Source organism: Austrofundulus limnaeus, unplaced genomic scaffold (assembly GCF_001266775.1).
Source record: "Austrofundulus limnaeus strain Quisiro unplaced genomic scaffold, Austrofundulus_limnaeus-1.0 Scaffold230, whole genome shotgun sequence".
In the NCBI taxonomy this organism is placed as follows: Eukaryota; Metazoa; Chordata; class Actinopteri; order Cyprinodontiformes; family Rivulidae; genus Austrofundulus; species Austrofundulus limnaeus.
This window is the reverse complement of record NW_013952632.1, coordinates 502,745-514,244: the sequence shown is the minus strand read 5'-3', so window position 1 is coordinate 514,244 and position 11,500 is coordinate 502,745. Positions and strand designations below refer to the sequence as shown.

Here is an 11,500-nt window from a genome sequence, read left to right as displayed (position 1 = left end):
CCCCTTCTGTTTATGTGTGGTTTTTATGCATTTTGTGTTGGGAATCCATTAGAATTGTAAGGTGAGGCACAACAAGACATTGGCTTCTGCCTCTTCCATTTTGGTCGTATAGGGTTAAAGCTTTGTTTGCTTTTGCGTGGCGTGCTCTTTTATGTGACCAAATAAAATCATTTGGATTGTGACTGCTGTTTTGCTCATCTGACAGATGCAATACTCACTGTGCACCATTAATAAATAAGCTTTGCCAGTGTTTTCATGTTTGCATGTCATTTTACAGGCGCAGAGAATTGATAAATCAGCTCCATAGAGTATTAGTGGAGGATGTATTAGCTATAAACAGCCTAAATTGTAGCTCAGTATCTGTAAAATTGACTGAATTTTGGTGTTTGTTTGTTAAGGTCAGTCGGCTGTGAGTGTCATCTTGACAGGTAGATTTTAAAAGGTAATCAGTTTTTCAGACAATGTTTACTTTCTGAGAGTTTCATAATGACACACAGGCAAATGTTTTCCCACTCTTTTGACTACTGTGTCAATATAAATGTGATCCAGAAAGTGTTGTTTTTTAAACCATGGCACATATTTAAGGTYTAAGTTGTTTCTACTCACTTGAAAAGTCTGCGCTCCCTCTCCACGTACAATACAGCAGGACGAATTCAGCTCAATCTGACCCTGAGGTTTTCTGATCACATCACTCTAAAAAAATACACAAACAAATTTTATAATTTCTGTTCAAAACAATACAACCTCAGTGACTGAAAATTTATATACTGAAATAAGTGATATTTAAATTGACTGCTGCTGTCCACACAAACAGAAATCACTGAAAAAAAAATCCAGCTGTGTTTTCTGTGCATATGACACCTTAAGCCGGGTACACAACGGACGTGATTTGAGCAGCCAGAGCAGCCAGTTTACATGCAGTCTATGGTGGACGCGCATCTAGAAGCAGCGTGGCACGTTTTGTCAGTTTAGCGCCYCGCGCAAGGTAGCGGTAGGATGTGGCAGAGCGTTTTCCGTGCATGTGGCGCGTCCAAAGCAGCCGCTGCTCGAGTTAAAAAAATGGAACTTTTGCTGCTCGACACACCGCAGCAACCAATCAGATAGAATCATACTTCCACGTGACGGTTTCCTGAACCCAAAACAGACGGACAGGAGCTCTTTAGCTGAAATCGACCATCTGCAGTCGGTGTTCTGGCTGGAGATATCAGCACCGATGCGGGTCAGCAGCTCGTTAAACTGACCGTGGTGTTAAACTGGGCTCGGGACAAAAAAAATAGTCTGTCAGCTCGCAGCTCCTGAAGTGATGAAACTAACCGAACAAACCATCTCTAAATCATCTGGTGAATTAATTATCTGCTGTGCACAACGTTCACTTGCTCTTTAGTAAATAAAGCAAAGTCATTTTCTTTATTTTATCTTTATTTCACCTGTCATTAAAGACAGACCGGAAAAAAAACCAAGACGCTCCTCCCTCTTCAGACGCACGTCTAGTCTGCTGCTGCGTTCACACCGAACGTGTTTCAGTGCCTCCAACTTGAGGCGTTGGGCGCATTTTTGCTGCRCAAAAAGCATTTGGTGGGAACCRGGCTTTAGAAGGAAGGAAACAAGATGCACTCACAGGAGATTTGTAGTAGAGGATCTCGCCGTTTCTCAGGATGAACCAGCGACGCTTCCAGGCTTTCACCTGACTGCCCATCTTCAGCAAGTAACCAGACTTCTCCAGCATCTCCTTCCGAAAAACAAGTGATTTCAGTAGGTTTTCTGGGTTCAAACTGAACTCACCTAACTTAGGCTGCTTAACGTCCTAGGTCACTGAACTTCTGGAGACTTAATTATCTAAAAAAATTAATTTAAGATAAATAAATAATAAAAACGTTGCAGAGTAGTTTTAGGTGTTTCAGATTCTTCTTAATTTAGTTTCTGTAATTCTACAGCATACCCCAAATATTACCGGTCTGAGTACACAAACTGTGTTAATAGCCCTAAAAACAAAGGCTACACAAATATAAATACTTATTTATACTCATTTTGTGCTTAAAAATTATAGGGAAAATATTACATCACCAATATTTTATTACCCTTTAAACTGATTTCTGAAGTGCAGTACTTCCCAAACTTTTCAGCCTTTGACCCACAAAATAACAGTAGCAGAGACCTGAGCCCACAACTATTTTTGGATGATAAACATTTGTATCAGGTCAACAAAACATGGGCATAGTAACAATATTTATTATTCTACATTTATACATTTTAGGCAAATAAGGCAAAATGTAATTTAGAAAATCTTTTCAGGACCCCACCTTGATGTTTCAGGACCCCACTTTGGTTTCCGACCGCAACTTTGGGAACCACTGCTCTAGTGGACTAAGTGATTTATGGGTGAGTGCAAATCAGGTGGCTACAATGTGTGCAACAAAATAATGTGCTCATACTAAAATACAGTGTTGCAATCACACAAAAGGGAGCTGTGATTTTCAAAACCAGGCCATGCAAAACACAGCTGCATGGCCTGCTAGTTATCTGTTATGGTCCAATTTGCCTATTCTCTCACAGTTTTCTTGTAGTTTCGAGTTTCCAACTAGTCTCTAACAGCCGCAGCTCTGTGATGCACTGGCTTCAGACACTTCCCTCCTGTGTCAGATCTACTTACAGGCCCAGCGCTCTCGCAGGAGTAGGTGGAGGTACGCTGGACTTTATGCTCTGGTTCAGAATATTCACTGTCCAGGGAGTAGGCATCGGGAGGAATAGCGTAATCACTTTCTGAGCTGATGGAGGACATGGACACGCCTGCAGCAAAAGAAAAAAATACATTATAAGCTGTAAACACATTTACTTACATTGGGAACAGTTGCTTAACCTGCCTGAAACTGGGTCACACTTAGGTGTTTGGTTTCTTACTCAATCACACATTTGGCTTTAACTTATTGAATAAATTAAAGGATGTCTTTAAGTCGACTTTTTCCAATCCTCACCTCTCTTTACAGCACGTGGGCTCCCTGGAACGCTGCTCTTTTTATCCGGGCTCAGGATGGAGGTTCGTAAACTCGCAAGAGAGCTGCTGTCGTCCTCCGACCCGGAGTCATCGTCCGGCAGAGGCACGCTGCTGATCTGAGTGGCTTTCTARAACACACACAGTCACCGAGACACGTGAAAGCTGCTCCCTGATTATGACTTGTGCACACAGTGCTCCACCAAATAAATAAAACCTGAAGCACYAGATACATAAAAATGTAAAGAAAGCAGCACATGTAACATTTTACTCACCCCTTTCAGTGTGGTGTAGACTGGAACGTTAATATTCTTATAGATCAACTGTGAAAATGGACCTGCTGCAGGATACTGGGGCAGGTTGGATCCTAAAATAAACACATGGATTTGGTTTTGATGTAATACATAAACTACATAGTAACAAACAACCAGTGTGGCCATAGGTGAATTTTACAGAAAAAATAAGTTCAAAACAGCAGAAAACATGAAAAAAAAAGATTAATATCAACATTTTTTAATATACCTAAGGGTGAAAACATAAAAGGTAAAAAATAGAAGTAAAATCTGATTAAGATAAGAAAAATGTGTTTTAACACTATTTTATTGTTAGTCACGCATTATAACATCCATGTTAATAATTAATCTATTCATACACCTGCGTTAGTCATGGAGTTCCTCAGGGTTCAGTACTCATTACTTTATAGGTTTCCATTAGGTAAAAATAATGGACAGCATGGGATAAAATTCATTATTATGCTGATGATACTTTGGTAAACTTATCCATGAAATCCAGTCATTTACTTAGTTTACAACATGTCTTAGATACATAAAATCTTGAAACCTTTAAGTTTTTTTTGCTAATAAACTCAGACATAAAGCAGATTGAAATTTTGGAACCAGAGCATATTTAAAACAAACTTTGCAATCTTTGACTTATTATTGGTGGCATTCACTTGATTAGCTCTATTATGAGCCAATATGATTTTACACTAAGATATATTGCAAAAAAAATGAATATATGCTTTTGACTATAACATTTCCTATTGTRAGGATGTCTGAACAAACTTGCTATAAAGTGATCCTCCTGCTACCCTTGGGTCAAAATGACCCACGTGAGATAAAAGTGAAACTCATGTTTCATTGTGAACCAAGGGCAGCAGAAGGGTTAAATCCTGTTAAATAGAAACGTTTTTCATAATTGACATCTTTATTGTGTAACAATTGGATTAAATTTACTGCTTGTGGTTATAATACAACATAAATGTTTTACACTGAATTATGGTTTGGAATTGTTACATCTTTGTATCTAACCTGTATCTGTGAACTAATGCCAAATAAATGAACTACATTGAAATTATTATACACTTGTGTCTTTAGGAATAGCAATTTTTTATCAGTTGCATCTCAATGAAAACAGAGCTACTGTATATGGTAGAAAGCTGAATGTGAGCAATAGGTTTAAGCGATATTTACAAATGAAAAATGTCTGGATATTGCAAAATGGAGTAAAATCTGTGTATTTTACGGACAATCCGTACAACTTGACATGTATGCGTTTTTATTGTAGCTGATGAAAAAGCAGCGATTCCTTTCATTTCTTCCACCCCTGCAGCATCCTCCAGGCCTTTTAAAAAGTAGGAGGTGGGCTAGAGAGCGTCCTGAAGTGAAGCACACACCTGCACAGGTGTGTGGAGCCTCGGGGCCAGAGGAAGTGACATCAAAAGGAGCAATGACAGATCCAAGCAGTCACCCTCCCCACCTTGTGCCCCCACAGCAGCTTATAAGCATCAGTTAAATGACATGTCTGTTCACAGTTCTGACCTCAGTTCCCCCACACAACAAGTAACAACACTCAGACTTATGACATGCACACAGATGACTGAGCTCACGCACAAGCTTACAGGAGAGAAGAAGAACACATGGATTGGGTTTAATTATTGCTATGGGAGCCATGTGGTGGTGAGTGAGTGGATGATTCTTGGTTCTCACCTCGTCCGGGGCCCCTGGCTACAGCGCCGGACTCAGACACTCTCATTCCTGACTTAGCCACAGCGTAGATCCGACTCTCCTGCAGAGCAGCAAAGTCAGAAGTGTTACAGCTAATGTCCAAACAAGACTTAAAAATAAACAGTTTTCTGTGAAAAACAAGTGTGAATGTTGAGTGCAAAATTAAAGTTGCTGAAAAACCTGAAACTGAGTTGTTAAAGCTAATAGTGCAAAACACTCCGTACAGGTGCTCGTCATAAAATTAGAATATCATGAAAAGGTTGATTTTTAGTAATTCTTTTCAAAAAGTGAAACTTGTATATTATATTCATTTATTACACACAGATTGATATATTTCAAATGTTTCTTTTTTATAATTTTGATGATTATAACTGACAACTAATGAAACCAGAATCTCATACAAAAAATGAATTTTTAGACATTTTGCAGCTGAAAAGTATGAACATGAAAGTTATGAGCACATACAGCCCTTAATACTTACAGGTTAAGTTTATCAAAAGGCAAGCTAACCGTAACTAAAGGCTGCATGGCTAAAAATGACAACATGCTAGCTAAAAGCTAAATTTACCAAAAGACTGCCTAAGTGGTTAATGTAGCAAGACAGTAGTTAGAAGCTAAAAGCAGCAATAGGTTAGTTAAAAGTAGATAAAAGTATAAAAGTATTAAAAGCCTAACTAGAAGCTGAAAGGAACTAAAATCTGGCTAACATTAGCTGAATGGTAGCTAAACAAAAATAGCATAAGACACAGAGTAAGTATGCAGAAGCAGCTTTCAGACTGAACAATATTTTAAAGAACTTGAAGATATTTCAGTATATTTCTATGGTGAAAATATTTGTAAATAAASTTTTAAATTAAAAAAATACAAACTGAATAATACAAACTAGACAGTTTCTAATGAAACAAATGCAAATGTTACGAAATGTTTCATGCAAATATTATGAAAACAAAATGTTATAGCACCCATTAAAAGAGCTGAACATTTTGATATTTGAACAAGTAAAATAATACAAAACATGCAGAAGTTGTTGGATTGTGAAACTAAATAGGAAATAAAACTAATAGGATAACAAGAGTGTGACTGCTGCACCAGCATTCACACAATAAACTTTTCAATCCCTTTTTTAAAATAAACACAACAAGAACAGGAATTGTGTGCGTCTCCGTTACCCATGAAGGGAAGCGATGCAAAGGAGGAGTAGGTGGCTTGAGAACCTCTGGATCCAGCTGCTCAAGCTCTTCTGCGAGCCCCACAAAGGAAACGCCATCCTGAGACAGCTCCTCTGGCTGCGGCCCCTCCAGTACTCCATCCATGCAGTCCAGGAGCCCATCGTCAATGTCCGTTTCTTCGATGAGCTGGGAGAAAGGAGAAGTGGCAGTGCTCGTGCTCTTCAGAGTGGAGGAAGTGGAGGAAGGCGAGGTGATGTCTATGCTGACGTTGAGGTGGTGCAGTCGGTCCAGGCTGGGTTGTGGCTGGCTGTAGTGCTTCTTCACCAGCTGGATGCTGTCTCTGGGGGTGAGCGGAGTCCGTACTTTAGGTAAGGTCAGGCTAGTGCCGGACTGAGGGACCGAAGGCTGGGGAGGATTGGGGAAGGGGTTGTTGGTGGAGGGAGAGCGGGACAGGAGAGGGCTTTTGGGCTGTGCTCTGATGGTCGGCAGGGGAGAGCTCGGCCCCTGGGCCATCTCATACGCAGACGATGAAGATGAAGATGATGAGGATGAGTGAAGGCACTGAGAGCGGAACTTGCTACTGAGCTCATCAGAGGAGTTGTCTCTGTCAGAGACTTCGGCCTGGCTCTGTGAGACCCCTGGGAGCTCTGGTCCCTCTCTGCTCCAACCCAGACTGTCAGGAGACGTGAACTCTCCGAGGCAAACTCCTTTACAAACCTGTTCAGGTGATCTTTTCACATCTGTGGAGGCAGAACGCAAAGTAAATACCTTTCTGAAAGCCAGCACATAATGGACAATACAAAAACAATACATACAGTACATTACGTTACATAGTAACAGAAGAGCTAAAGTAATCATTGATAATGACTCCTGCTTTGTCGTATGATGAACTCATTGTTTCAAAAACTTCAAGTTTACCTGAATAATACAAACTCAGGGCTCAGTCTAGACTAACTTTTTGCACTGGTTGCACCGGTGCGCCTAATATTTTTTCTTGGGTGCTCCAGCACAAAAGTTAGGTGCACCCAAATTTTCAACCACGTCGCATTTAACATCAGAGTTTTACAGGTTATTTTTTWWATCACTGTTCATTAAGGCAACATTAACTCAAAAATAATTAATTAATAATCTAGTAAACATAAAGTTCTTCATTTGAAKCAGAGTTGTAGACATTTAACTTACTGAAAAGTATTTAAAGTGATTCTATAAAATTCTAAGTGCAAATGTTAAAGAGCTGAACGTCTTATAAACATCTTAAACATTTCATGGTTAAATGGTTTTAGACATCTGCCCCTCAGATGGACAACTATGGATCTTTGGCCTTGGATAAACCAGAATGATGAACAGAGAATAATGATTAATAACAGAAATATTACTGATATTTATTAAAAGGTTGTGCAGATTTTTAAAAAATAATAACACATAAAAGTCTGCAATTTCATTAGCATTAGTTGAATCTTATATTATTTCACTTAAATATCTAATATGTCTAGTTTTATCCTCAGGAGACCCAGAAGAACCTATTTCAGATACTTGGAATGTAACTGTGGTGAAACTGATTAAGTGRAAKYGKGGKCTGCCATAAARGTGAGCTTCCTCGTCCTGCTGAAATGATCTGCTCACAGAGTAGACCCCGACTGTTAAATTAACAAGATGGATTTAAGAGTGAGCAACCGTCCACATCTTTTCATCTCCGGCTAACAAGAAAAAAAAGGTTTTTAGACTCCGATCTGGGTAAAAAAATTAAAATAAAACTACGTTTGTTTCGCTATGCGTGTGCGCYCGCGTGTGTACAGATTTTTGTTCCACGATGTGTACAGTTATTGACCATTTCCCCGGTACACACAGCCTGGTGAGGTTAGGGTTATGGTCAGGTGTGTAGTCTACCCTGGGAGGTTATGGTTGGCCGTAGGGACAGGGAAATGAATGGAAGTTAATGCAAAGTCCCCATGAGGATAGAATAACAAACGTGTGTGGGCGGGAGGTGTGGAGCAGAGCCCGCCAGCAGAGCGCAGTGTTATTAGGAGAGATGAGACTGTGTCGGTGGGCAACTGTTATGGTTGATACTGCTGGATTGTTTTTTTATGGAACATGAAAACTTTTTGTTTCAGCGGGCTCCCCCTCCCCTTCGAATGACTGAAAGGTCACACCAGTGCGACCGGACATTTTTTTTTGTCGCACTGTTAGGAAATCAGGTCGCATTTGCGACCAAATTGGTCGCACTCTAGAGCCCTGAAACTAGACAGTTTCTAATTATATTTGAATAGCACTTTTACTGCCCTAAATTCCAACATAACTTTGGAATGATCTAATATTTTGATGTGTATTTTGCGTGTTTTACTTCAAAGACGCACAACAAGAGACAAGACCAAATGTTTGTCGCACAACAGTAGCAAGGGTGCTCCAYCTCTTGCTGGCACCCTTAAATTTGAGGGCAGCACACCTGTTGGCAGAGTCTTGATAACAGAGGCGGCCCTATGCGGACTTGTTTGTCTCCAGCTCTCATCTTGGACAGGCGGCGTGCCCGGGCAGCTGGGAGGAAACAGCGGGCTGTTGGGSACCAGGTGGGTGTCTGTCACAGGAGAGGCAGCAGGAGACCCAGAGGAGGCAGGCTTCTCTAGAACAGCTAAAAAGCAAAGACAAAACCAATGAAAGACGAGCAATTTTGCCAGACAAACAGTTAACTTCAGGTTCAGAGCAGTGTGTGTCAGAGTAAAAACACAGACAGGAGGAAGATTAAGCAACAGCTGTGGTAGAGAGATGGAAACATTGCTTCACTGCTGGCTCTAACTACAGGTCTGGAGAAATACTGCTTGCACAGTTCAGCTGAGGTGTCTTATTATACGAAGCACATTTTGCACCGGTTTCAACACCTTGTGTCTAAATATAGGTTAGGAAATACTGGTGAGGGTGATGCTCATGTTAATTAGCCATGTGCTGCTCTTCCTTTTAATTAGTCTCGTGGAGCCGTGGTCTGGAAAGTTTATGTCCTGCTGCAGCACGACACTCACAGGAAGGCTGTAATTTTTAAAAATGACTAAGGTAGAAACACCCTGGAGTTAGGTGACTCTGAACATCTGTATCCTGAGTGCACACAATGGTGATTCTTTCCATTTTTAAAAACTGCTGCAAATAAATTGTAATCAAATCATATGTCTACAGCATGCTAATAAAAAAATCAAAGATTATGAAAAAAATAAAAAACAGCTATTTTTCATGGATGGATTAGTGTGCACGGCATGAATAATCTTAATAGTAATAATGAAATATAAAATGCATAAAGTTTTAAAGCAACATTTGCTCCAATGCAAAATATTTAACTTTGAGCTTTGTTTATTTTAGCAAAGCATTGCAGCAGCGACAACATAGCTTTGTAATAAGATATATCTGTGCAGAAATATTCCAACTTTTTCAAAACATTTTGTTCTCATCAATTAAAAAAAGATTTTTCTAAGTTGCAATTTTTTTTGTTTTTAGAGAAATACAGTATACTGTACTTCTCAAATGGTTTGAAAATGACAATTTGTTCTTTGTTTGTATTTTGCATAGACTCCCATTTATTATTTTGAAGTGTTTACAGTGTACAGTTGTAAACATCATCAGCAGGACTCACAGTGTAGTTTGTCTTGCAGCAGTGTGAGCTGTTCTGTCTGTTTCATATTAGCCGATTTCAGCTGTTGGTTCTCCACCTCCATCTGTAACAAAGCAGATGATGATTGAATCATAAGAGACAAACTAAAAGCTAAAATATTTAGTAAAAATTAGTTGAGATAAAATAAGCTAGAGAAAATGTTTTTATCAACAATGGTTTTTTTTCTGAATGCTGGATCACTTTTGCTGAAAAAGCTAAAGTGAGATGGTAAAGTGAAAACAAAAACAAAAGAGCAAAACACTAAGTAGAAAATAAGCTAATAGCTAAATGTATCAAAACCCTAACTGAAAATAGCAAAACACTAGGAAAAAGATAAAGGTAGCAAAATGTTAGCAAAAAGCTAAATGCAGCAAAATGATCCAAAAGCTAAATAGTAACACAGGAAAACAAAAGTATATTGAAGTTGATTTTGAAGAGAATGATGTTTTGAAGGAATGGAAAATAGCTTAAATACATTTTTAAGAGGAAAATATTTGTAAAGAAAGTTGAAAATAAAAGTGAATGAGAACAATGCATTGCAAGTACAGAAAACATAAAGAATTAAATAAACCAAAAAAATTTAAGAAATGTGTTCAAAAATGAATGGATTACATTAAGTAAGTACTCATTTATTTGTTTATATATATATAGGCTATAAATCTTATACCGGGCACCTGATTGGCAGCACCTGGTGGTTTCAGAAGCTTAAAACAAAACAGCAAAATAAGCTGTTTGGCAGAGAAAACCTGACAAACTCTTCATACTCAGCTCTACTGCTCATCCCACAAATGCTTGTTCCTTACAAGGGAATTAACAGGCTTTCCAACGATATAAGATTTATTGCCAAGAAACATCATTACAACAAAGAAATAATCTACCAAACACAAAGTTTCTTACTTTGTGTGCTGAGTTTATAGAAACACATGTGACATTTTGAATAATAAATGCTCTTCTTTAGTCAGAGATTGATGTTCAAATGTCTCCACTCACCTCTCTGAGTTTAAACGTGACCCAGTCTTTAATCTTGGCAGCTTTCTCCTCAATAATTTTTGCTTCCTGGGCTCTGACTAAGATCTGTAGCAGAAGAAGAAGAAGAGGTTTTATGGAATTTAACATACAGGTCATGCACAAAAATGGGCATCTCTCTTTCTTATCTGGCTTTTCCATCCATACCTGTTGTTCCAGCTGTGTCTCTAATCTTTTTATGACAGCATCTTTTTCATGAACCTGACCCGTCAGTTCTTGATACTTTCGGTACAGCGAGCTCTCCGACTCACTGATTTGTACGTTTGCAGACTTCAGCTTTTCTTCCATAACGTGGATCTGAAATGCACGTTAAAAGAAGTAAAGGCAGAAGCACAAATCTGCATGACTGGTTTAGTTTTCTTTGGCTCCACAGAAAACAAGAAAGGAAAGAAGAGGATTTACCAACTCAGCCTAGAACAGATACAATTTTCTCAGGTGTAAGTTTGTTTTAAAAGAAATATATATTTTTAATTGCTACTTAAAAAAACCCCAATCTGGAACAGCCAGAAGTTGCAGATAATTGCTGATTAAATGTGGCACTAAATAAGATATTTATGATACATATGAGGTTTCTAATCCTTAAACAATTCCCTACTTTTGATGTTATAGATTACATATTTTCTTCAATCAATCAATCAATCAATCAATCAATCAATCAATCAATCAATCAATCAATCAA

General features: G+C 38.7%; 1 protein-coding gene across 1 annotated transcript in view; it reads right to left on the bottom strand.

Moving 5' to 3' along the window:
- The window catches only part of plekhh1 (pleckstrin homology domain containing, family H (with MyTH4 domain) member 1), a gene marked incomplete at its 5' end in the record, with an annotated part of 65,986 nt that overhangs the window by 35,685 nt on the left and 18,801 nt on the right, over positions 1 to 11,500 (bottom strand). Inside the window, 11 exon segments of the mRNA XM_014019772.1 lie at positions 607 to 693; positions 1,619 to 1,729; positions 2,651 to 2,787; positions 2,973 to 3,120; positions 3,265 to 3,356; positions 4,978 to 5,056; positions 6,165 to 6,904; positions 8,608 to 8,790; positions 9,778 to 9,859; positions 10,786 to 10,869; positions 10,969 to 11,118. Of these exon segments, the coding sequence (XP_013875226.1) occupies positions 607 to 693; positions 1,619 to 1,729; positions 2,651 to 2,787; positions 2,973 to 3,120; positions 3,265 to 3,356; positions 4,978 to 5,056; positions 6,165 to 6,904; positions 8,608 to 8,790; positions 9,778 to 9,859; positions 10,786 to 10,869; positions 10,969 to 11,118 (1,893 nt within the window).